At 40.8% G+C, this 27,687-nt stretch overlaps 1 protein-coding gene across 2 annotated transcripts; it reads right to left on the bottom strand.

Annotated features, from left to right (window-relative positions):
* Nucleotides 1-916: 916 nt before the first annotated feature.
* On the bottom strand, nt 917-27,687 carry RAB40B (RAB40B, member RAS oncogene family). Of its 2 annotated transcripts, none has more exons than XM_057401421.1 (6): nt 26,631-27,687; nt 5,915-5,975; nt 4,106-4,166; nt 3,137-3,214; nt 2,463-2,685; nt 917-2,052 (listed from the first exon to the last, which is right to left on the bottom strand). In XM_057401421.1, the coding sequence occupies exons 1-6, from the start codon at nt 26,638-26,640 to the stop codon at nt 1,781-1,783; spliced, it is 705 nt and encodes a 234-aa protein (XP_057257404.1). In that variant the 5' UTR covers nt 26,641-27,687; the 3' UTR covers nt 917-1,780. The 2 variants fall into 2 exon arrangements, with proteins under 2 accessions (XP_057257404.1, XP_057257403.1); XM_057401420.1 differs by lacking the exon at nt 26,631-27,687 and adding an exon at nt 24,513-24,924.

The following is a 27,687-nucleotide window of genomic DNA, read 5'->3' as shown; positions in this document are numbered from 1 at the left end:
GCTGGCAGAAGGAATAGAGAACCTGACCTTGAGAACACACACATCCGTATTAACATTCTCTCTCCCCAGGCATTCTTGCTGCATATCACATACAGAAAGGAAGGAAACCAATGACCCGGTGACTGAAGAGGCCAAGATCATAACGTGGAAGAAACCTGGCACAGCATAGCCACACGCACGGAGAGAGCTCTTCATCCTGCATGCAGCCCCTCGTCACACACAGATAACCAGCCTGCTCCCGCCGTTTGGAGGTCCTGATGCTGGTTTAACCTCTTGGAGCCGGAGGCTGGTACACACACGTTTCCTCGAGGTGTGGAGATGCAATCGCTGCGGTCTGACAGCTTCCCCCCGGGAGCTGCTGCGCTCCCCTGCAGCCCACTCGCCGCAGGCAGACCAGGAGGTGGAGCCTGCTGCTCGCCGAGAGAGCCCCGAGAGGCATTCCTCCACCGCGCTTTGCAGCTTAAGCCTTCAACTACGAGAAGCCTTGTTCCCCATTGCGCTTTTAAAGCGGTGATGCACGGACTGGTCCCGGTCCTGGCGTGATTGGCACATTAATGGCTTGAATTTTCCCTACTCGCCTACAGAGGCTGATCCTGAAGGAATAATAGCTCCATGTATCGCACAGTAGTGAAGACACCCAGGGGAAACTGGGATGAAGCTACACCATCACCTCAAAAGCCTTGCTACTAAGGAGAACAAATCACACAGTTCCTTCACAAGTGGAAGACTTAACAGAAATAGGGAAGAATAAGGTACGTTAACATTACTGAAGACAGATTTGTATGAAAAGCATTACATGAGGCTTTTAGGATGACTTCACAGTCCTGGTGTCTAGTTCAGGCATATTGTTCTTCAAATTCTTCTAAAGGAACATAAAGACACCACCCCCCCCCCAATTACAGACAGCATTATAGGATTTCTTTTCCAGAACCATTTATTTACTTTTTAAATATTATTCTTTCCTTATAAAGCAGCTCCTCAAGTCATGTTCCTTTTTACCACAGTCTTTGGCATTTTCCTCCTAGAACCTTCTTGGAGAGTGGTATAAAATGTAAATTTTAATTCTTTTTTTACAGAAAAATAAACCACAAATTAATTCCCCAAAATATTAAATAACATACCAAAAACTTTATCAAATCTATTACATACACTAATGGGACAAAACCTGGTCGTGTATGTGCATAATAATTATATGTACACTTTTACCTTAGTTAAGTTAGTGCTTCAAAGTTATCAAGGAAGCTATACAAAAAATCCAAATGCACCACTGCAGCACTACTGGAATTTGTCACACCATGTGAAGAACTGAACAATGTATGCAATACATTGCCTTTAAAAACCTCTGCCTAGGTATGCAGGTGACTCATCCTTACATTTCTGAACAGTTTGCAAAGACAGGGTTTTATACAATTACACAGTCACTTTCCAGATCTCATGGAATTAAGAACTGAATGATGATGATGATAATTATCCCCTCTACGAAAACGCATCTACTAGTAAAAACAATGGCATCATGCACATCAGAAACTCAAATGCAGTATGAAAATCCAACAGCAAAATGTCACATCCTTTCAGGTGCACTGAACATGTCACTTATTCCAAAGCAGCATTACTGCAGTGAGCAAGCTCTAAAATAAGACTTATTCTTCTCATTTTTTTGTCTATGTAGTGAGATACGTACATAGAATGTGCTCAGCCATTAAGCAAGGAGTCTTTGTGTCTTGTGTTCAATGCTTCACACAAGGAGACTCCATCCAGGTTCCCTTTTTCCACAGGGAGATTAAGAGATTTTACAGCTGTTCCTTGTACAGTTTTTTGGTGGGCTCTGTGGTGGACGGATGATTTTGGCTTTCTTTAAGCTGTTCCTCTTATTGATGTTGCTGGATGTGAGGGAGTATGAGCGTCCATGCATCATCCTGGCATTAAGGCCATTTGCCATGGAGAAAGATTTGAGATGGCTTCTTAAGGCAACAGGGAGAGGGAGCTTGTCAACAAGATGCACAGGGGTACAGGAAACTACGGCACGGCAACAAAGGTCTTGCAGGCTCAGTACTTTAAAACAGACACAAAACTTGCATTATAATAGCATGCTTTTGTCAGCCATGAGGCAGTAGCACACCCAGCACTCTGCATGCACTCTGTACTTCCAGGATGAATTCTCATCTCTCCTCCCACACCCTTTCCCACATATACATTATCCCAAATACCTCCTGCTTCAGTTTCCTACTTATGTCTTAATACCAAGCTGACTGAACATGTCAGTTCTAGGAACAATACGTTATTCCCTACAAAGGCAGAACAGGTTGTGCCTGCAGATATGTATTTTCTGTTTAGTACAGGATTCCCAATTCTTCTTTCATGTTTCTGCATCTGGGTTAAAGTTTCTGAAAATGCTTTCATATTAGTGCACCATAAACCTTAGCTTGGACTAAATGTATACATCTTCAGTGTACGTGGCTTACCCTTGTTTGGCCTCCAGAGCCTGTCCATTCCATGTCTCATCAACACTGTTCTTGCTAGCTCAGTAAAGGACTCTGTAATATTGAAATTACAAAGTGGACTGACTTCAAAAAAAGTCATGCCCAGCCTCTCAGCATAGGCCTGTGCTTGTTCAGTGGACACCTGGCGCTTGAAGGCTAAGTGAAGGCGATTTCCAACCAGGATTTTTGGTACACCAGGAGCATGCTGAGCAAAGAGAAGAAAGAAAAAATTAACAGTTTGGCTTCCAGTTCCACCTTCAATTAAAACAAGCAAAAGCTTTGTCAAGACTAAATACTAAGGTCTAGTCTAAGACCTAAAGAACTGGTCTTAGATCTCTAGGGGTCCTTTCCAGCTTATTCTATGATTCTCTGATCTAAAAACATCCCTTCCTTGGAGAAGACAGGCTGGCACAGATGATGTGGCAAATCTATAGCAAGAGTGGGACTACAATATGAATTCTTTGCCCTCCATATGCTTCCCATCAACACCTTTAAAGAAATCAGACAGTCTAGCTGTTATGTTTCCAACTTTTTAGAATTATAAACATAGAATTGTAAACTTGGCATCTTGGATAGCTCTATAGTAAGCACTGCCTGCAAATGCCAGTAAAAACAGTAGAAAATATCATAAGCAGTTTTAGTCATCTGTACCTTACCTCATCTATTTCTTTTATCCATCGATCAATTCCACCAAATGACCAACGATTTGTAATATCATACACTAGTATAACTCCCTGTATTAAAAAGAATGAGTTAAAACTGTCAGTTTAACAGAGGCACAACAAGATAAACACATATCTGTAAATTCTTCTGTGCTGAAATAATCTTGTAAGAGGCTGCTGAGCTTTTCAGTGGAGCAGAACCTCAGCATCCTGTGAAACCGAGCCCCCTCTCTGTGTAGATTACACATCAGCCAAGGGGCAGAAACCCTGACTTAGCTGTAGGGTCTAATGTAATGGTAAGCATTTGTTTTTATAGTGGATAAGTTTGGTGGATCACACACACATCACAAGTCATAGCAGAAATGTACTTTTGGTCACATTCAGAAACTTGAAGATTCAATGCTCCGTGCAATTCTGGAACATAAGATGCAACTCAGCAGAACCAGTACGTGTCATGAACTACTGCAATACTTTAAACTCTGATGCTGTGGGCACTTTTGGTGTGTCTGTCCTTTTTTCTTCTTTTTTTTTTTTTTTTAAGTAATTTCCTTACAAATCATTACATTTCATTATATTTTAGACTATGTTTGTCTTTTTCACATTACTCTTGCCAGTCTTACAGTATGTTTCTCTTACTTGGCACCCAGTTTTAAACAGTAGTGTTAGCACAGCTTTCACATGCTCCAAGTACAATATGTGCTTAAGTTATTGAGGTAACCAACAAGAAGGCATAAGAATGTGTACTACTGTATTTTAGTGATTCAACTTCAATCTCATGTATTTCCCCTCCCCAAACTAAAGTTTCATGCCTTATTATTCCCCATGTTCCATGTTATCTTCAGAGCATTACTGCACCTGCATGCAATCTGCAACTGAGTTACAGCAGCCATCAGGATGGCTCTCCAGCTCTTTCACTCACCCAACAACCATTACTCAGCACTGAGAAAGGTGTGTTTTGCTTACCTGAGCACCTCGTGAGTAAGACCGAAATATGGTGCAGAATCTCCCTTGCCCTGATGTATCCCTAAATAAAATAGATTAGATATATTTTTAAAAGAAGAGGTGGCCTCCTGTGTTAAGAGTGAGCTACAGTAACTCATCCGTACCAGTCACTATCAGCTCTTCTTCCATGAGTCAGCAGCAGCAGTCACTCATGCACAAAGAGCTCCTCTCCCTCGCAGCAGTTTTTCCCCACTGGCATTCTGCCCTTTCCTCTACATTTCCCAGATTTCCCAACATAAGAGGACAAGAACTTCAAACTTTACTCTTGTGATTGCCCTTGGAACACAAAGGCTGTTGCACTAGTGTTCATGTGCCACTACACTTTGCGTTTAGTTTGGCTAGATGAGAGATTCGGTTTTCACAGCAAAGTGGGAGGAAACAATACTTATCACCAAGGAAACTAATGGAAAACCCAGTAAATTCTTGGTTACAGCAGCTATTGTTCATCACGAATCTAGTATGATGAAGGTATCCCTATAGAGTCATAGACAGCACAGGGTTTTAAAAAAGCATGCACATGCACACACACAAAATAATCTCTGTATAAAGGGTTTGGAAGCAAAGTCAAGTTTATAGTGAAGAACATGGTAAGAAGCAAAATTCCATAGACTTTTTGCGATAGATTACAGATCTTCAAATGCAGGGCCCATATTTCTGTATATGGTCAACAGCAGAAACATTTGCAATCTGTTATTTTAAGAAGCTGAAAGAACATCCCTGCCCTTCAGAAAAAGAATAAAACCATCTCCTTACTGGCTGCTTCTCAGCAAAAAGTACCACACAAAGCTTATCTAAGCTATATAAAGTGGAAGACAGAAGAAGGAAATAAAGTAGGTGAACAAAATATCAAGTAATGGAGATAGCATATGGCAAAGCATTATTATCCATTATTGCATTTAACACTTGAAACATTACTTTGAAAATCATAAAGGCAGAAGCAACCAATGAAAAATAAATTTACAATAGCTTAGTTTTGACACACAGGTGTTTAACTGCAATAACTAAAACCAAAGATAAACACCAGAACTAAATTCAAGATAGAAATGGCCCGGGATTATATCTTTCTAGGAGGAGAAAGATATAGTCATCATAATTCATTTTCACCTCCAATTCTCTATCTGAACACTGCTTGTTCCTAGAACCTGTCTCTCTGATTTATCTAGATTATGGTTCCTCAAAAATCACACTCCATCTCCTTCTCCCTCTGTTATGCCATGAATTTAAGGAAAGAGGAAAACGATGTCTATTTAAGAGGCAGCAACGCTGCTGCATACTTCAAGTTGTATCACTTGCTGGTTTTTGCTGAATCAGAAGATGCCATCTTCAAATGACCTGATGCAAAAGCACCCTGCCACACCAAACATTTGACCCTACAGGAAAGACATGTGCTGTAAAAGAATATTATTCATCATCAACATATTTTGTGAGGATTCAATCGCATCAGACTGCATATCAATTCCACTATGAGCAATAATGCTGCTTTTTATTGATACTGAATGTATTTTATGGTTATTTAGTTGACTGTTACTACTAATAGCCTGAGCAAAGGGATGCTGCTGCACAACACTGTGTGCTGAGGTACTGTCATGGTTCTTATTACCAGAGTATGGAGGTCAAGACAAAGTGTGACTTACTCAAAGGGCTACCTGCCTGGCTTATTCTTCCATGGTTGACTTATTTCTGAAGCATAAAGGAGAACTCCTGCTTGAAGAGTTGCATTGTGGTGTCTTTGGACTATAAATGCTGAGGGAAGGTAGAGCACACACTTACCAGAGCTGCAGCTTGATTCGTCGGCCATCTAGAAGTATCATTGTAGTCTTATAATCTATACCTGTGGGGAAAGACAGTCATGCAAATCTCAGGGCAGCTTGTAGGTGTACAGTATACACACAGTTACAGATTTCAAAGCAGCTGACCTTAAACAAAAGGGATTTGTCATTAGTACCCTGCAAAGTGCATATGGATAAGAACAATTTGTAAGGTTACAAAGACCTTTCATATTACTTAGGCTTGGTCCATTCAGAGCAGATGTCTCAGGCTCCCTAAGGTTGATTAAATGGTCTGTTTTATTCATTACCATGACAATACAGATGCTTAAAGAGTTTTCCTTCTTCAACAAAAGAAGGCAGAAGTAGGATTTTTTGCCTTTTCTCTCATACATCACAGACTAAATGCTGTTCTCTTCCTCTGTTCCCTAGCTTTACTGCCTCTATTATTTCTTCCTTCCTTATCATCTCTGACTCATAGACAGCTCTCGTATCAGATACACATCCCCCTCTTATATAAAGCAGCAGATGGTGCAAGAATTGGCTGATCTTTTGTCTTCCAGCCTCTTCCAACTGATAACAGCCTTCTCTCCCCAGACCACTTACACAGTCAGCGTCCACCAGAATGCAGGCAGGTCCCATTCATTCCTTCCCATAACATGGCCAGGCCTTGTGACTGAGTTACAATATCTGCTTTACATGAGCTGAAGAAGCACTGCAGTGTTTAAGGGAAGTATGTGTTGTAGGTATACTTAGACATGTATACACATGCACACATGTAACTTAGCTCACATCTTTATTGCACCTTTTGTAGTTTTTGCAAACAACCTTCCATGCTACCTAATATAATTTCTACTGCTAAGCTGACCTGCCCCAGGGAGTAACTCAACTGTGTAATAGTAAGATCCAGTCTAGCATTAGCGTTTTCTTGGTCAGAAAGGGTGGGTTAGTTTCAATTAGGTTTGGTAAAACCCAAAACCGGAGGCAGTTGTGTAGCTGCAGCTGACCCCTGGAAATGCCCACCACGATGTTAGGGTCATTGGCTTACGGCCGCTGTGCTTCAGTTCTGCACCCACAAATTGTATAATTATAAACATTAAAAGAAAGAAAGGCTTTTCTTTTGTTCACTGTTATTTTAAAGTGCGCATTCAGCAGTCACACCGCGCAGCCAAGCAACAGTTTCACTGGTAAATGTGTTTTTCTCATGTTTTCTTTGCTGTGTCATAGTCAGCTTCTTGAACTGAGCATTTAGTCACAGAGTCCTCCAGTAAAGTGTAAAAAGCATGGAAACTACCTCTGAAAAACGTTCTGAAATGTAATGAGTATTGTACCTTGAAAGACAGAGACATGCTCTATTTTCTGAGCATAAGCAAAACAAGGGAGTAAGAAAACCACATTGACATGGAAAACCAAGTGCATGCAGAAGCGGGCCCTAACTGCTACTGCAGATTTCAGCACAGCTTTACCAGAGAAACAGGGATGACAGTGCTGATGATGCTCCTGTGTCAGGCTCTTATTGTGGAAAGACACACAGACAATACCCCTACCCCAGTGCATTACCACCAGTTTTGGAAGACTTATTTTAGTTTATCATCCAGAGTGTTCCAGTTCTCCATCAGTCTTAGGAAATACTCAAATCTACAAACCACAAATTACAGTAAGTATTAATAACAATTAAAAAACCCCAAACAAACACACAACACAGCCACCCAAACCTATAGACAAAGTCCTGGGACACTGAGCAGATGATACTGAAACTGGTTTTGTGCTGAAAGAACAAGTTGCATCATTTCAGAAATTCTTGGAAACGTAAAACATGCAGAACAAACCCTGCCTAACATCACATAACTCATTCCTGCATCCTGTGCTACCACTGCTATTTCCCATAGGGTGAAATACCTCCACTAGCTTATCTGGAGTTCATGAAGAGGCACAGACCATGTTTAGCAAACACTGACACATCCCACACAGCAAATGGACATCCATCATCCTGTTAAAAGACATACCAAGCATAGAAAATTAGCATTGCATAGCTAGAGGATACACAGCTGAATAAACCTGCTACTGTGCTTTGCACCACAGACCATAAACTACTACAAATTTAGCTACACACATAATGCAAAATACTACTTTTACATGACATGCACAAGATAAATCTGACAAATACACTACTACCAGCTGCTGTTTATGAAAGCATCTTATGGGTTTCTCAAAAGAATTTTGAAGAGATGGATTCAGAAACTTCCTTATTCTTCAGCTGCCATGCAGAGAGAAGCAGTTGATAAGATAACCTGAACACCTCTGCAATTAGCATTTGCTATGATTAAGAATCAAAACAAAAAGCCTTTTGCCATGACTCATCAGGAACAGCATGAAACCGTAACAATGAGACCAACAGATGTGAATTGTGCTGTTGTAGAAATCAAATGTCCTTCCAGAACATTATTCACTCATTTAGTAAGACAGAATAGCTTTGTTTGGATACACAACTAAAATGTATCCCTATACAAGAAAGAGAAGAAAAAGGCTGCTAAATACATAAAAATTCAATTTAGAAGTAAACCAGAAAAACCTCCCAGTGTTTAATGCTTTCACATGGATGCTTTTAAGTAACAATCATTTACCGAAAGCCACAAATTGAAATGAAAGCACCTGGAACAAGTCACTATCCTTGCTGAAGGGTTCGGATTGCTTGAATCAAACTGGTTTGTAATAGATTTTGTCCTTCTCAAACACAAAAGTAACAGGTAGAAAACAGAGAGAAATATTATTGAACCCAGGAATGTAGCAAGATTCCCAAAAAAGCATTCAGCTGTTTGGTAACAACTGCAGTAAGCAGGAGGCCATCCTCTCTGCATCGATGCTGTGCAGCCACTACCACACTATTATCCCTTATGCCTCACTGACCATGCTGCAGCCATGTAACACTGGTCATTTTAAGGCTTCCTATGAATTTGTGTTTCTCTTACAGTAGTGTATCAAAGTTTCTGGGTTTTCTGATGGGTCTCTCTAGGGCAGAATCCTTCAGTCATTTAAGTCGCTCGTTTTGTGTTCCACCAAAGGCAACATTATTTACACCAAAAATCTTTTCAGTTTAATAATTGGGATTCAATGATCTACAGTGCAACTAACAGGCATTTAGGTTTGCAGCAGTGAAAACACTCTGACTCACTTAAACCAAATCTGAAGCACTGGACTGCAGACCAAACACCAGTCATAACTTGGTAATACGACAGCGAATAAAATCCTCATATTTTTTTTCTCAGGAATTGGATGCTAGCCCAATATTTTAATGATCTGGAGGTTGTTCTGCATTTGTTTTGGGTGTGTATTTCAATTTCAATACGTTAGAGCAGAGGGGAGAAGGAAAAACAGGGGGAAAATAACCAAGAATGGTAAAACTAGATTCTTCGGTGCTGTGCTTTACCAACTCGGCACTGAAAGATTTTATTCAGTAGCACATTTGTCTTAGAAATGCTCCAAACCCCAACCCTTTTTAGACCTGAGAAAGTGCAGAATACACGACTTCATTTTTGAACCTAGGGTACTTATTTTAGCTCATAAATACCACAAGAACTGGTTTCATTGATTTTACTTATTCTCCTTGATGTGTTCTTTCTTTACATTTTGAGGCATGTTGCTCCTTGTAGGTAATTCATGCTAGATTAGCAGCTTTCAGATTTAATTAAAACAGAATCTAACTACTTCAAAATAAACACTACTAATAATAGTACATTCCAGCTCCCTACCTCCATAGCCTGACTGCTTTCCAGACATTTCAAGCCTAAAGCCTTCTCCAGCAGTCATTCACTCCACCAATTTGCCCATATTAAAAATTCAGTAATACTTTTCTATGCCAATAACTAAGTGTCTAAAAATAAATATATAAATATATATTCAGTCGGATTCTGGGCCTGTGTTCAACAAAGTCCACCAAAACCATCCTTCAGGTTCAAAGGCTGTTGACTACACCTGGAAAAAGCAGTTTTCAGTTTCAGAGAGTGCTTAAAACCATTTTCTTGTGTGCATGATGAGAACTCAATGGTCTCACCACTTCCCACTTTAGGCTTTTTCAGCTATCTAGCTTTTCATATAGACATTAAAATCAGGGTTTAGAACTGTTTGCAAATGTTTCCAGAATATTTGACAAGTGCCACGACTTCCAGCTCCATTCATTTATTGTTCACAGCGAAGGCATGCTTTTGATTCAAAATCCAACTAAGCTTCAAAAACTAAGCCCTGTGTTTTCAACATCATGCTGTGAAGATACAACCTCTTGGCAATAAAACTGGACTATACCTTTTGATGCATAACCTGACCTTCATGCTTATATGACAGTCATATTTGCCTTCTGGTTGCTGTTTCAGAATAATCATCATTTTCCAAATTGCAGTCTTTTCCATCACACTCAATTACTGCAATAAAAGCCATCTGTTTCTAAAGCACTATTCAGATTGAAATAGATACTAAAATTTTAGATCTAGGCTGTATTCTTCACCTCATTAATCAAGCCATAAACCACAATTACAAAGTCTCACAGATAATTCACTTAGTTGAATGCTGTGACAATTTTCCTGCTTTAAGCTATTTGTATCAGAAAGTCCAGCTTTATAGGAAGCTTTGGTTCTGGTCACAGACACATGCCAGTATCACAGTCTATCCTTCAGTACAGCTGTTTTCCTTTAAATGGTCAAAGAAATTAAGTTTACAAGAAATCCATCCTTAAAAAAAACCCAGAAGTGCTCTTTAACAATTACACAGAAGCTTTTCATAGGTACAAAATATAGGGCACCCAGTTAAAACCTGAAGGTCTTGGAGCACTTCTGGTTGGCTGTAGTCCAGCCGGTTGTTCTTTGAACCAAAGCAACTGGTATGGGATTAAGAAGTTTGACACAACCTTATGGCATACCTCTAACACCAATCTAAAACCAAGATTTAACAACTGAAACTCCAAATGTATAAGTCCGTTCCCCCCCCCCCCCCCCCAATTTAATTAGTCAGGCTGCTAATTTACAGAACAGTAATTGAATAAGTTCCTGTTTGTACTCTTACTATGGGCATTAGTAAGTAAATAAGCCAGTACTTTGCATATTAGATTCACACCCTGCCCCAAAAGAACATGGAAACAACTTGTGAAGTACAGGGTGTTTTAAATCATGCCTTAGCTTGCAGTATTTCTGCTAAAGTGGCTAAACAAAAACTAAACCTTCAAGGCAGACACCCATTTGCAAAGAAGAGAAAGCTATTTGAGACCAGCTAATAATCAACTTTTAACCAGAGCTAATGAACCATCCATTTCCATTCACATTAAGAGGAAAGGAAACAAAGATCCTGAGATCATATTGATTCTCCTCTGTCTTAACATTTACAACAATTAAACAGCCTCTTTACAGTGTAAGGCTTTAGAAAGAAAGAGGACTGCTCCCACTCCCAGGTCAAGAAGAAGCAGGTACATTTGAGTGTTGAACTTGAGTTCATCATTTCCTTTCTTCTTCTCCAGAAGGAAAGGTTACCGGAGGCACACAGTAAGCTTGTCAGCTCCAATGTTTACTACGAGTTGCAGCTAACATCCTCAGATGAAAGCTGCTATATATAAACATGTTATTGTTTGTAAGTAGTAGCACTGCAGGAAAGGGGAATGTTATTATTAGTGTTACTCACACACAGAAGTTCTTCCTTTATTTCAGTATATTTTATCAATAAATTTGAAATAGAGTAGATTAATGTACAGGTCTCAGTAATGAGGTGGGTTCTTTTTCCTCAACCCTTTCTTCCACAGATGGGAAATAACTAAGTGAAACAAAGAGCCCTGGGTGCTCAGTGACTACAGAACACCTATGGTGCCTTACGTATCTAGAAGCTCCTGCATCCAGATCCAACTGCTCACACACAACACTGCAACTCATGCTTCTGACTAGAAAATTCACAATAAAAGACAAGATTCCCCAGACTCCTCACAGCTCTGGAGATGGATTGAGGTAGGATTGTTACTGGTAGGTAGCAACTATTTGCAAAGGGGGTTTCATAGTTATTTAAAGCCAGGAACATCAGATTATGATTTAAGACTGAATGTGGATCACTGAGTTCCCTGCACTGGGAAAGGAACATACTCTTGGCAGAAGACAACAAACATCAGCTTTATGATTTCCCTGCTTGTCTCTCCAAATTCTTTGCACCAGAACTCAACATAAGAAATGTAACATCAGTTTCCAGTTTATAGTCACTGTTATAAAACAGCAACAGTATTTGAAACCAGCTCTTTTCTACTTAAGAGTTGCATTTTCTAAAAAGAATTGCCCTCAACTTTTCCACCACTTAGTATCAAAGTAAAGATAACCATAACCTAGAACCAGAATTTGATTTAGAAATCAAGCTCTATTATAACAGCAGAGGGAAAAAAATATATATTCTGCTCTCATACCATCTTCTCACTGCTGCTGTTCATCAATTCCTATAGATAAGAGCTGGACTGCAAGGGTTCCTTTGCATGAATCAGGCCTGTTTTTAACAAACATCCTATCTGCTTAAAAACCCTTTTGTAGATTATTTTCAGGCCTATCAGCTCTCAAGGGCAGCCTCTCATTCACAATCCCACTTCTGCACTCCTTGCAATTAAATAAAGCTTCCAACATGATTCTTTGTTTCATCTTCCTTGAGATATACATGTATCCCAAGCTATAGCTGGGATGTGGTGCTCTGGGTATCCATGTATATGAGGAAGCTTGGCCAGCTTAAGCCAACTTACCCCCAGAATGTGGAATAAGTTTTATATAACAGTTGATTGTCCACAATTTTCAATGCTTGTGGTTCTATTATACCATTCTATCTTTGTGGAATAACAATTCTTTCTCAAAGGGTCAAATCATCCTGGTGCATGAGGAAGAGACCAGAAGGCACGTTATGTATCTTAAAATCCTACACACAAACTTGCACTTACTTACGTCTTAAACAATAGGCTTGAAATATGGCCAGGATCTGGGAGAACAGCGTCAAACCTACCATAAAATATTAAAAACAGATGCAGTATTTCACATTTTACAACATTTTCCAAATGAGAACAATGACCTTTTATGTCTTGACACTTCATTAGCAGAAAACCAGCTCAAAAATACTTGGCATGAGAAGAACCACCAGAACCTCCAGCCACTGATACTCTCAGCTACAGGCCTAAAGGCTCACTGAGAACAGTTGCAGACCTCTCCAGAACTTCCCTGGGCTTTCAGTCAAGTCTCAAATGAATGATCCTAAAGGGTTAAATCACCCCTTTCAGTCAAGCATATAAATATCACATAACAATTAGAAAAATCACAATTGTTTCATAAGCATATTCCCGTATAGTATGAAATTGTAGAGAAAATCTTCTGACAAATGGCAAGATATAACCAAGGCTCACAGAAAACAGTCCAAAAAGCCTACTTCAGGATGCTCTCGATACTCCCAGAAGTCCTAGCAGTATCTGTCATCAATCATTTTGCTTTAAAGATGCCAGAGAGCAAAATTCATATCATTATTATGAAATTACTATGGCTTAAAAGTTAACATCCAGAAAAATAGCAGTCATCATTCCCAAAGCACAGCTACTTGAAGAGCTTTCAAAATAACCTCCAAACCAAGCAATGGAAGACGAAGTGCACGTCTGAAATTTGGAATTCCAAGTGAAACTCATACTGCAGTAAAAATGGGCTTTCTAGGTAATGTTTACCATTAACTCAAGAAATTCCCAAGCCATGAGGTATCTTCAGGATGTATACTTCTATAAGAAAAATTAAGGAAATGGTCTGACTTGGCTCATGCTTCCACTTCTCCTCAGCTATTCCAGCAGAAGAGCTGCCACAGTTATAACTTTATAATTCCAGGATCAAAAAAATCCACACAAAATCCTATCAAGCAATGTTTGTTAGGATTTAAAGGAGAAAGTCTGTATATTACTGACACAAAGCTCTTGTTCCATTCATCATTTAGTTGGTTTCAGTTTTCCAAGAAATTAAACCGAACTGATTTCAGGTGAATAGGATCAAAGGAAATTTCAGGTTGGAGCAGTCTCAGAGGTCATCTAGATCAACCTGCTCTAAACAGGATCAGATAGGAGGTCTGGGGACAACACAAACTCCCTGAGTAACCTGTTCCATAGCTCAACTGTCTGGATGGGAAAGAAGCTTTTCCACTTATCCATTCCAAACCTCCCTTGGTTCAACTTAAAACTGTTGTCTCCTACCCTCCCACCATGTAAAAGAACCTCACTCTTCCCCTTGATGACCTCCTCAGGAAGCTGCTCTTAGGTTACTCACCCAAAGGTCTTTCTTCTCCAGAGAGGTGACTCGTTAGTCAGTGGCCAAGCTTCATTTAAGCTGTTAGAATTCCAGACTTTTCTTCACTTAAAAACTACATTTAAAGCACTTTTCATGTAGTCTTCTGCATTGAACTGTCTTGCAGATGTTGAGGACAAATACAGTGTGGATTGATAAGTGAGTCTGCCCATAAAACCATAGTTTTCAAACAGTACAGGATTAAACTCCTGTTCGCAGACAAACCCCAGAATTTATATGGAAAAATTATTACACCAGATGTATTCTTGGACTCTGTATCTTCTTGCTCCAAGACTAACATCATTCTAAAAGGATTTTTGTTTCCTGTCTAAGCTGAAAGAGAAAATTATAAACTTCACAGGTTATGAACTTGTTTAAAATTCCATTTATCATGCTTCTATTTGATAAAGTCTGTGTTAAAATTAGACCCCAATCCACTAATTCTGAAGTGGCTCGAAACGTCAAGGTTATGCTTTTACACAGACTTCACTTGGTGTATTTGCTGAAGCAAACAGACAGAAAGATTAGAAGCAGTGTCCTGACTGACTGAGATCATGCACTGTGTTCAGGGATTGCTGACAGAGTTTGAGAAGAGATGTATGTTTCCAGATATCGTGTTAAAAATTCTGCACCACAAGACTTTCTGTATACTGAGTCAATGATTCCATTGAATGCATCAGCTACGTGAGCCTCTTTTCCTTACTCTGGTCTTCAGAGAGTATTACAAGGCTGCCAGACCTGCTGGGTCTCTTCTGGGTTTTCCAGCTGGCAGGTTCATATTTCATGCACTTAAATATTCCATTTTAAGGCATTGCATAAAGTCAATTTGCGAACAAAGCATAAGGGCACAGGAGATATATTAACACATCGTGGTCCCTAAAGATTTGAAGGAATAATTTTGATTTGAAACCTATGACTAAAATATCCTAATGCCTTTTTTCTTTCTTTCAATTAAACTGTTTAAGTAGTTTCTGTTTCATCCAAACATCTGTAATGGCTCATTCTCTATGCAAATGGCAAATTAAACATTCAATCCTCAAACACACTTACGACTGCTCCTTCAATATATTCTTTCAGAGTACATAAGCATTCTTTGCAATTTCAGCTTTTCTGATGTAGGGTTACAAGGAACCATGTACTGGTAAGGTCAGGATAGGGCTGTTTGCATGAAGTTGTGGCCCAAAGTAAAAATGAGAGCAACAGCAGGAGCCTAACAGTGAGTTTCTAACTGCAGGATGTGCTCAACATGCCTGATCTAAAACCAGAGGGAAATCAAGAGGTATAATCTGAATCATGAGCCTGGAACACACCACACAGTAAACAAATTATAGTTATTAAATACAAGTGATTGGACTGCATTTGGAAGCGTGAAAGCTCAGCTGCAATTCATCTGGTACAAATATGTTACTCAGGGACCAGAGCTTACTTCTAAATGGTGTCACATATTCAGTCTCCTCTACATTTTCACCTGCACACACATAGGACGTTAGCCATATATTAACTGGAACTTTTTAATGAATTGGTTATCCTCTTTTGATCCAAGACTGAAAGTATTTTCACAAAACGTTTCTCCAGAGTTTTGTGCATTAAAGCACACTTCAAAGATATGCACTATTCTAACAGAACCAATTAAACCAGGCATTTACAGCATTGGGAGTTTATGATCTATGAACATGAAACTGGGATCCAAAAATAATTTATTGGGGGAAACTCTAAATAGTTTGATTTTTCATCAGTCAACATCTTCTTTTAAAGCTGCATCTTTTGGAGGGCTCATGTATGTCTACACTAATCAGTACTGAGTGTTTCTAAGGAAGTCCTGGAATCCCACTTACTCCAGCGTAAGAGAAGAGCACAGCAAAATAGTTTTTTTGTATAAATTGGGAAGAAAGTTGCAACTATAATTCTTAATTAAAAAAGAGCCCACAGATTACGCATCTTCACAAGTAGCTGCAAAGAACTCGCAAATCTCCAAATAAATACTGGATTAGGAAGGTTGGCAGGCACATGAGGGAAGCAGATCTCAGAAAAGCAGACAGGTTTGCGTGTTCTTCCTAAATAGCATCTCTCTTACCATTTTTAAGAGAGTGCTAGGCTAAATGAGCTCAAGATGACACTTCTCATGTTCTTAACTTAGAAGACAGTTACTTTTTAAAACACATACAAACCTCCATTCCAGAAATTCTCATCATAGTTACTCCACCTCTGCATATCAAACTACCAGTTTCTACTTGAAATCCAACATAGCACAAATAAGCTTCATGTCCACGGTAACCCTGGAGTAACAGCCGTGGCTTTTCTAGCTTCCTTGTACCCACCAGCTATTGCTTCATCATTTCCATCTTCTGACACCACTTGCTGATTTCACACGGTGCTGTCACATCAGCACCCTTCAGTGGCAAATCCCACAGCACAAATTAAAATAGCAAAGCTGTTTTACTGGGTTTCAGCTTTGCACAGGACTGCATCTCATGAACAATAAATAGCTCTTCTTGCTTCTGACAACAAACATGGTCCCAAAATACTTCATCCTCACTCTTTATATGCCTATAAAACCATAAAAACAGTCACTGACTTGACAGTAAATGTGTATAAAAGTGTCTTCACTGCTTGGTCCTACTTGCCCTTCCCCCAGTTGGAGAAGAATTACTTTTCTGCTCTAGAGAGGATTCTCACCCCAGCTTGAGCACAGTTCAGAGGTTCAACTGGTCTGAACGCTGTATGAACCAGAACACATTCCACTTCTGTAGAGATTTATATTTTTTAGGGTTCCAAAACCCCAGGCCTCCTGTAAGGAATCATCGACCAGATCCAGTGGGTTTCAGCTGAACGCAGCATGTACATTCCTCTTACCAATACTCAGATAGAGTAAGATATCAAACATGAATGTAATTATACCAAAAGCAGATATGCAGTCCATTAAAGCCTTAATGAACAACAGTTCAACACACTTTGTCACATAGCACAGCTCATTATTATCTTTTCCACTTATCGCACCCAACTGAAAGAGGCTTACAACAAACTCCTGTAAATGTATGAGTGAGGTTAATTTCTGGACCTTTAAACCCCCTCCATTCCTGGACAGAAATGATATTCTGACTTCATGGTAATTAGCTTTCTAACTTCCCATAGACTGGAGTGACAATTTAGATACATAAACAGCTGTTGTGAACGCCAGTATTTTTGTGGACTTTACCCTGAGTAGGCACTAAATTACAGTTAATACTGACAGATGATTTTATCTTACCCTTCTGAAAGGCTGGACATTAAATATACAGTATATGTTGATAAAACAGTGTTTGATCTGTAACAGCTTCACTCACTTACTAACTTGCAGCTCTAATTCAAGTATCTGACTACTTACCTTGCCCAGTTCATGCTTCCATATTACAACAAGTCAAGACATAAAAGAAAGAAACAATGATTTGCACAGATGTATTCCACAATATCAACAGATTTAGATGTGGATAAAAAGGAACAGCAAGTTCAAACTAAACATGATCGGTGTATTACATTTGAGATGTTCTTTAAATAAAACCAGCATGACAAACATTAGCCCATGTCGAGTATTATGTGTAAATATTGCATTAGTTTCCTACTTTCAGTCTCATACTGAACAAAATCCAGAAGAGCTAAATAAAATGGGGTACTAATACAATTTTTAATGTTAGCTGATTTATATTCTTAATCCCATTTTCCATTCTTGTTTAGCTCCCAGAACGAAAACAAACTTACAGCAATATGTAAATGTAATTTAAGCATCAAATTGCATAAAACGTAATCCTGGCACAGGCAAGCACAATTTTGGTTAGGCCTAAGCAGCTTAAAAGGACTCAATTATCTTTAAGTCTGACCACTTTTTAAAGCAGCCTGCACTCTGTCTTTCATGTTGCACACCTGTCTGGGAGCCTCAGGGTCATTTTGGTTTTAGAGCCACTTTCCCACTCTCTCATATTTATGAGAAAAAGGGGAGAGGGGGGAAAACACCAGTAGCCCAAGAGAAACTGAGACATGAGACACAGCGCTACTGAATGAATGCACATGATGAAGAGAAGAAGGAAGTTATTGCTGTGGTCTTTTCTGCCACAACCACCTAAAGCACTACTTGTAGCAACAGCAGATACTAAATTCTAACAAGTGTGTGCAGGTCAGTTGTACGCAGGAATCTGAAAAACAGTTGGATGAGGTTAAGCTTGCAAGGCTGCTTAATTCTGAAACTGTACAGTAACATGCTTGACCCAAACGTAGGTGTTTTCTTTGCTTGGTCTTTTGTTGTTGAACAGGCCTTGCTAAGAAACATGAAGACCAGTTATTAGATAAGAACAAGAAATACAACAACCTGGTTTCCCTTCAATATGGTTGGGTGAAGAGAGATGTAGGAAGAGAAATAATTTAAGGCTACTGGATTAAATGGGTTTCAAAACCTCACTGTACAATGACCCAGCTTCTGACCTTCATGAAATAGTAATTCAGTAACACTTTTTGTCCATGAGATGGATGACCCTTGAGGTGCAATATTACAAAAGAAATATTTTTAATATACAAAACCAAAGAAAAAGGGCCAAGGAGAAGAAAGCGTGCAATAAAGAAAAAATAAGTTATGAAAGGTTTGAAAAACACATAAAGGACCATACATTGCCAAGCAGGCCTGGGATTTCTGCTGCCCCATTAATCACACAAAGCGAATGAATATTTATTGTTTTGACAGATGTGCAAGATCAGCTAACAAACACCAACACTGACTGATGGACCTCACTATCATAGCAAATGCTAACATACCCTTTACCACGTTGTTTATGAATATGGGAAACCAGGTAAACAAGGGGCCACTCGGGCATGCTGCCATGTATCAGGGAAGAAAATATGATGTGGTCTCGTGAGGGAGGCAGTTCTTAGCATGACAAAGTTCCAAACAAGGAACTTAGCATGATAAGACTCCAAACTTGAGATCTGGAGGCATCTGTCATAAGTAAGGCGAAAATAAAGGGAATTGGGTAAAACCAGGATCCACATTTTCTGCTAACATACACCTTTCTTAACTGACTGCCTATTAAGAATTGCTCCTCCACAGTGTTATCACCTGGAAGAGACAAAATGCAGTTCTAGGTGGTAGAAAAGGGGGAAATTATTTCCATTTTTCTCTTTTAAACACAGTGAAAAGGAAGAGCAAGTACAGAGTGGGTAGCAATTTCTGTTTACTGAACTTTCTTCACATGCAATATATAATACAATTTAAAATGAATGTGGTCTTTCAGCAGTAAGCAGAGCTCTTGTAAGACAACACATTAAAGGGGCAGTCACAACATATTTAGAGTAGGATCTATTAGTGCTCTACAGACTTGCCCCAAAATAGTTTAGATGCCCTATCTGAAGCAACTATTTCTTTCCATCCATGCCACAGAAGCCTACAGTAATAAGAGGCAAGGTGTCTTCTAGGCACTTGAACTCGGTGTATGAAATCAAACCTCACCTGCTTTCCCTCTACAAGAATGCAGTTTAAATCCCTTTAAACTGAGATCAATGGGTGTACAACAGAACTCAAGGAGGGAAAACAATTCATGCCTATTCGCATTTCAGGAAAAGATACTTCATGAAAGCTAAGAGTGACCAATTTTTGCTCTCCTTGTGCTGTGAATTGAAGTCTATATATAGGCAAGCATAATGAACCTCTAAAGGTGTTTATTTACCCTTAGACAGTTGCGCTCAGCAAGTTTAAATAACACTGAAGAAATCCTAAGAGAATGGACTGAAGATTGTCCCTAACAGCTGGTGCTATGTGCAGAGAAATATGGAAGCTTCCTGATGTTGCCACAGTTTCTATTGCAATCATGTTGTGCTTAGGAAAACATAACGACTTCAAAACAAGTCGGTGATAAGCAATCCATCCTATTCATTCTTATACTGGTGGGAAAACAAAACAATTTTATTTCCCCTTCCCTTCAGCCAACTAACATTTTCAAAACCACAGTTTTCTGAAGACAGAACAGAGACTTTACATCAGACCTTTGTGGTAGGACTTCTACCACTATTAGTTTTGTATTTGGTCTTGTTGGGGGTGAGAGGAGAAAACCCTGGTCAACTCATAAATCTAGGTCCTTTAATTTCTCATGGTAACAATATTTCCTTTCGTTTCCTTATTTAGTTAGGGCCCTTTCCCTTCTATTCACACCAGCTTTAAACCAAAGAATGGCTTTAATCTGTGTAGTAAGTTATCAGGGAAGAGCCATCACGAACTCTTTTGTCTGCTGGCATGCAACCAGTTTACAACTATCCCCATCTAAATACTCCCCATGTATAAGGATAACCTGGCTGTTCCAAAGCTCTGTCTGAGGTTGGGCCATCCAAGCTCCTGACCTGTGTTCTAACCACTTCGTGATCAAGACAACTACTTACTAACTCCCACAACTATAACACAGCAGGATCTTTTCAAGCATCCAGGTAAAACAACCAGCACCTCAGTGAAGTTCTCAATCTAAGGACAGACAGCATTCATGGGAAGACAAACAACTGTCATATGAACTCAAGAGGATATAAAAAGGTTGCTAGGTGAGAAAGAATGAGAGACAGTTTGTCAGTTTAAACCTGATGTTCCTGAAAGAAAAGGAGTAGGAGTACATAGGCTTGAATAATCCTTCCTTTCAGTCCCGGTGTTAAGCAGTCACACTGCAAGCAGATGTTAGCATGAAAGCAAAAACAGAATCCAGCTGAACAAAAATCTGTTAATGCCAAACATCAAAATATTTGTCTACCCAGTGACAGCACATCTAAGGTTTTATTTTGTAGCCTAGAAGCAGTGATTGCCTCTGAATTTATTCTGATAAGAAATCAACAATGCTTAAAAGCAAAGTTTCTGCAGCTGTCTATAAACTCATTTTTGTGCAGTTTTTCTTACCAGGTTAGAGACCAAGCATGTCCAATCTATTGTTATGTCAGTTTTGAGCAAGATGTGAGAGAACTTTAAAGGCAGGTTACCCAGACAGCTAGCCTACCTGTCCATCTCCAGGATAAAACTGCTTTCTAAATTATCTCTAAGAATCATGTTCACCAATGCATCTTCCATGCAATCCTTACTTTGTTATGTTAATAAAGCCTCTTTTCCTGTGGGCATTAAGAAAAAAATTAGAGACCAAGAGATTTTACACCCTCTTAACAGCAGAACTATGCCAAATGCTTTCAAACCACGCCTTTTGGACCAGTGGCAGCTTGCATAGACTCGGCTGATCACACACTGCTGGCTTTCCTTCCCATCTCCAGGCTTCATATCATTCTTGTGTACTGACAAAAAATTGCAAGACCTAAGGTTGCCATATTTCCCTGGGAATGAGAAAGATGGCAGGTTCATTTCTGAATAGTTAATAAAGTGCCTGTGAAAAATTAGTTTGTGGCTTATGCAATTCAAAATTGAGCCCATAGAGTTTTGATGAGATGGTTACAGAGCAGCACATAAATCCTTCAGGAATCTTATGGCTTAAAAAAAGCCACCAAACCCCCCCTCAAATCAAACCATACAACCCCCCCCCATTCTAGTCACCTCCAGGTTCTATTTTACCTTTCCTGCTCCAATAAACTTCAAATTCCATTTCACCTGCATTTGCAAATTCAAACAACTGCCCAAATTCCCAAGCTTCATCACATGAACTTGTTTGTTCTCATCTTCGAGGCCCTTCAGTGCTCTTCTTCTCTCCTTAATTGCTCTTGTCTTTACTACATCATCTCTTTCCTCTCCTATTGTAGTCTCAAAGCTATTTCTATTCACCAAGCTCCACAACAAAGTTTTTTAATTTCAAAGTTTATACATGTGGCACATTTTGACACAATCTGTCATACCACTGGACTTTCCAATTCAGAGACCTCGCTGACATTATGGTAGATCCCAGCTAACTAAGGACTTGAAAACGGTGGAAAAGACAGTGTTTATCAAGCTTTTTAATCAAGTTAAATTAGAAAATGAGTCATAATACCAACAGGATGTTTAGCTCCATCCCTCTCCCTGCATCTCTATTTTCATAGCCCTCAAGCCTGCAGAGATTCCTCACAGCTGCATCCTACGCAGCCACACTCTAAAGCATCATGAAAGGCTGAGGGGATAGAGGAAGAGAGGGATATTGGATTAAGACCACCAAAGAAACAGGGCAGCTTACATGCAGTTTGATGCATTCAAGAACATTATAAGTGGAAGAGTGAGAAAATACGTTTATGAATTTTCAGAGTTAAAATCCTTTCTTCAGTGAGATCAGGCAGTACACTGTCACTGGGTAAGCACCCAGCTCAGCTTGTATAAAAATTCTGAATTATGACACTAGTTGCATAAAACTAAAAATCAGATGATGTTCCTTCCACATTTTGCTACCACACCATCTGTTATATCCACCCGCCCCTTGTAACTCACACACTCATCTTCTAGGGGCTAAGAACTTCTTCCAGCCTCTGTAAAAATGAATGTTGCATAGCAAAGTTTGTGAGGTCCTGAATTCCTACATCTGCTTAACATCGTATAGTTCAGATTGATAACTACCCTGGTGAAGAGACAACAATTCATGAAATAGCACGTAAGACAACCCTGTAGGTAGATGTTTTGAAGTTAACAGTAGTAAGGAAGAATTTCCAAGCTGCACGTAAAGTACTTGGAAAGTAATTCAAAAAGAGTATTTGTATTTCTTGGCTGTCAAGAAAAGTATTCACAGAGTTACAGCTTTAGCCACACAACTTAAATATTTTTTTAAGAGCAAAACACAAGCATCACACGGTTTACATGCACAAGTCTGAAGTAAGACTGATGAGCTCAGGAGCTGGTTGAACATTCCCTCTCAGTGACATCAAGATACATTGGAGACTAAAGTGCTCCTTCAGCATAAGAATGTATAGACTGGATGGTGTGTACAGAATACAGCCAGACTAGGCATGCTCTCCCTGAGCTTTCTGCCCTTTTTTCTTCAACCACCTGAACAGCATAAGCAGTAAATACACTGCAACACCCCAAGGAGCAATTTAGCAAAACTATTAAGCAAACACCATAAAATGTACACCAATGCCTTCAAGGTACAGTCTGACTCATAAGCAGTGGTACAGAGAACACTCCTCCCTCCCTCCAGCTCTTCCCTCTGAATCAGTACAAGGAACTCAACAACAGATCCTAAGTTAGTATAAAGCCTCCCAGTGAATTAACTAGTCACAGACTGGCAGTAAATTAAAGCAATGGGTAATTTGACAAGATAATTTGCTTTTTAATATGCCACATGACAGATTTGCATGAGGGAAAAAAAAAACCGCCGAGTATGTTCTATACAAACGAGACTGGGGGAGTGAAAAGAGGAGAACAGGAAGGAAAGAAAAGAGAAATCCCCTTTTCCTCAAGCCAGTAGTTTAAAGTCAGTCTGCAATGTTCTCAACTCCCTGTTCTGCAGACAGTATCTATCTGGCATGGATGAGGCTCTTCAGTTCTGCCCTTTAAAAAGCTTAAGTGAAAGAACACACTACAAACATGAACCTTGATCTTAAAGGGCTACTGCTCTGATATGGAGAACATGATGAACATGACAGTGAAAAAAATAAAGTGGGGAACAAAATAAATCTCCTTTTCTGCTCTTTCACTGACAGCAGTTTCATAGCAGATACATCTGCTATAAAAACATTTATATTAGTATTTCCCTTTACTTATTTATATTAGTATTTCTGATGACAACAGAAAATTAACTGCTTAGGAAGATAAATCCAATCACCTTGATCAATACTTCTGTTTATTAAGATATTTCTCTTAAACTTGAGCTCCAAGTTTTGCAGATGAAATCACCTGCCTAAGATTTTAAACCCCGACATTCCACCTCCTTTCTGACAACTACACACAGCAAGACAGAATCATGGACTGGTTTGGGTTGGAAGAGACCTGAATCTAGTTCCAACCCCCTGCCACAGGCAGGGATACCTTCCACTAGAGCAGATTGCTCCAAGCCTTGTCCAGCCTGGCCTTGAACACTGCCAGGGATGGGGCAGCCACAGCTCCTCTGGGCACCCTGTGCCTCAGCACCCTCATAGTGAAGAATGTCTTCCTAAAGTCTCATCTTAACCTCTTGTCAGTTTAAGGCCATTCCTCCTTGTCCTGTCACTACCTGTTCTTGTCAAAAATCCCTCTTCAGCTTACTTGACGGCCCCTTTGGGTACTGGGAGGCTCCATCATTCAGGCTGTCTTTGCCTGTACCGTTTTTCTCCTTTGGCGCGGAGAGCTCAGGGTCCCGAGAGCCACGCTCCGCCCGTGCCTATGCGGAGGGAGCAGCGGGACGTCCCGGGGGGGCAGCTTACCCAGGTTGTACCCGTAGGGCGACTCGGTGGCTCCGTCCTGCAGGCTGGCCAGGATCTCTCCCTTGCCCACGTCGCTGTCTCCCACCAGCAGGAATTTCAGCAAGAAATCGTAGGCTCTCGCCGGGCTTCCCGCGTAGCTCATCCTCCCCGCCGTTCCCCCGAGCCTCCTGGACGGATCAGCTCCCGCGGCCCATCCAGGGGCCCGGCGGGGCCAGGGCACGGCGGCGGGCAGCGGCGTGGGACGGCAGCGGCGTGGGACGGCAGCGGCATACCCGGCTCTGGCGGGAATAGGGACCCGTGAGGCAGCGGCGCGGTCCCGTCACGGCAGCAGCGCCCGCCGCGCCATCCCTCGCCGGGCAACAGCAGCGTCAGCGGCGGGGAACGGCGGCAGCGGGCGTCGCACTAGGACAGAGCAGCCGCCTCTCCCCACGGAGTGCCTGACCCTCTCCGCGCAGAGCGGCCAGCGCGGCCAGGGAACGGGCGGAGCTGCGGGGACCCCGTCCTGCTCCTCTACCTGCCGCCCCAGCGCGATCTGTCAGCGGGCTGCCGCCTCCCGCCGCCGCGGCGCTCTGACAGAGCTGCGAGCTCCGCCCCCGAGCCCCACTATTGGAAGATCAACGCCCCGCCTTCGCACGAAGAAGCACTAGCCCCGCCCTCCTCGGCTTCCATTGGAGGAAGGCAAACCTCGGCCATCCCCGTCCTCGTGGTCCTGGCGGGACACAGCGGCTCAGTTGCTAGGGGACTCCAGGGCGGCCATTGGTTCTTCCCCCCATCAATCACGCTCAATTGCACCGCCCCGCTGGAGGGGAGCAGGGAAGCACCGATCCGAGCCCCAGCCCTCCTGACCGCACGCGGCGGGTTTGCCGTAGCTGCCGCGAATGCAGGCAGAGCATCGGGGCCGGACTCGGGTAGGGTGGTGGAGAAACGCTGGGGGGAAGCCTGTGCAAAGTAATAGCCCTTTGTGGGGAAGGACCACCACCCAAACGGCACCACACAACCCTCCTGCAGAAGAAACGCCTCAGCTGTAGCCGTAAACCCTAGAAGTCACTCTGCACACCTGAGTCGGGTTTTTAGGATACTCATAGCCAGAAGAGATATGTTTAAGAGATATGTTTTTTCATCATATCCTCGCCTGAGTTGGATGGATTTGTCCTCTCGCTATCACATTCAAGCACCACTCTGTATTTGTACAGAATGGGGATGCAGCTCTGATGGGATGGCAGTAAACCCAAGCTCTCAGCCAGGGCTGGTAATCCAGCCTGGTGGTACAAGCTTGCAGACCCAATGCCTACCCTTAACAACAGCGCCAAACACATACTGAAATGCAGCACGTAGGGAGCTGGGGGAAAGGGGTCACTCTTTCACTCTTCATGTGCCACTATAATAAATTCAGTGGGTTTCTAAACCAAGGTGCAGCTCCTCTAACCCCAGGTGTTGGGCCAGTGAGGAAAACTAAGTGACTGAACAAAGACCTACAGGAAAATCTCTTAAATCTTACCCTAATGTATATGTGTACTGCTTAAGCTCTAAATGAGACCCTTTATGACCTTGTAAAAAAAAAATCGTTTAAGAAAATCTTGTTCACCCTGAGTAACTCCTAAACCTGAAGAGAAAATTTAGTAGTGTCAAACTGGTATAATAACATTTATATAAAGCAGACAGAAACAAACTTCAAAACTAGCACTGTATGCACAAAGTATCCCTTCACATAACAATTACAACCTCATGAAAGGTTTATGTCCTCTCTCTATGGAACCCCACTCCATACACACACTTTACCAAAAGTCCATCTAATCAGAGGGAATAAAATCACCATATACATGGGACTTTGCATTATCTGCAACAAATCGCAAGACCTAAATTGAAAGAGGTATGTCTATACTTTATATTTCAACTCAAAAGAAAAACAAAGAAGTCCTTGACTAATCAGGTCTGTCTGGATGCGCATGATGTGATGCCAATTTACTGCTTCCTTAAAAAAAACTCAATCCTCTTCACATGCTTATTTTTATTTCAGCATTGCAAGGGCAGACGTGAACTCAGGAATATCATTGGATCATTCCTTGGTAATTTTAATCTGTGCAAACAGAGGAGTTCAAAGTGTCCCACAGCACTCACCCGTGGACATCGGAGCACCACATTCCCAGTGTCAGACAGGCAATTTTCCCTCTGGCATACTCGTGCATGCAGTAACTGCACCCCTCTATAATCCAGTCATCACTTTATGGAATCAAAGTCCTGTTGGAGATGGGATAATAAATCTGCAGCAATGAACTACAGTTTTACTGCTGGAGGTCTACATACAAACAGAGAGAGATGTTCTTTATCCAGATGTGTCACCTGACAGAGCTTCTAGTTTGGTTTTGAATTTTGGACAGTCTAAATGCAGTTACAGTAGTCATCTGTACTCCTCCTGTGGTAGCAACTTTTAGACAGCTGGAGCAAACCCTTGGGCACCAGGAAACATGAGCTCTAATCCTAGTTCTAACACAGACTTCCTTTACAAACTTGGCCAGTTTACTCAGATTCTTTCTGCTGCAGGTTTCCAACCTATCAAAGCCATTTGCTCCATCTATTACAAAGGAGTGTCACAGGATTTTAACCACAAATTTCAGTGGAGTGCTTTGAGATGCCACGAGAAAAAAAAAAAAGATGAAATACAAACTAATTCTATCTTGCTCTACTGAAATTGCGCATGTTTGATTTTTCCTAAAGTTCACTAAGGATGAGTTGAGAAAAACCTCAGTATTTTCACACCAATGCACCTGGCAATTAAAGGTCATTTGCCCTTGTTTTTTAATAATATATATATAAAGAGTTTTTCAGTTGTTGAAAATGAAGAACTGATACTTTTCAAATGTCTGTTTTGATGCCATAAATAGCAGAATGCTGGAATGTTTCCACTTTCCTGAGTGTTTCCACTTATCTGACATTTGGATGTAATCAGGTTTAGAACAAAGCTGTGCCAAGCCCAGGTTTATTTTGAGGTCAGCTCATGGTTATACTTTACACAGGAACTAGTGAGCTAGGATACACCCACAAATCTTTAACCCATCACCTGTCTGAATATAAGAAAAGAAAATGCATTTGCTAAAAACTTTTGAGCCCCAGCCCACCTTGTTAAAGGAGAAATAACAACATGTATTTGCTCTTTTACTGTGCCATACAGAATTAG

Source organism: Pezoporus wallicus, unplaced genomic scaffold (assembly GCF_028554395.1).
Source record: "Pezoporus wallicus isolate ANWC-B61680 ecotype Strahan unplaced genomic scaffold, APGP_CSIRO_Pwel_v1 contig_8702, whole genome shotgun sequence".
NCBI classification, from domain to species: Eukaryota; Metazoa; Chordata; class Aves; order Psittaciformes; family Psittacidae; genus Pezoporus; species Pezoporus wallicus.
The sequence above is the reverse complement of the archived record's forward strand: the minus strand, read 5'-3'. Positions and strand labels throughout refer to the sequence as shown.

What these genes read in the sequence shown, in the direction of transcription:
- RAB40B (XM_057401420.1), bottom strand. Translation starts at nt 24,654, where the DNA reads ATGAGCTACGCGGGAAGCCCGGCGAGAGCCTACGATTTCTTGCTGAAA. An exon ending in CGAATCAAGCTGCAGCTCTG is followed by an intron (nt 4,167 to 5,914) that starts GTAAGTGTGTGC and finishes TATTTTATTTAG; the next exon opens with GGATACATCAGGGCAAGGGA. An exon ending in CTTACTCACGAGGTGCTCAG is followed by an intron (nt 3,215 to 4,105) that starts GTAAGCAAAACA and finishes TTTTTAATACAG; the next exon opens with GGAGTTATACTAGTGTATGA.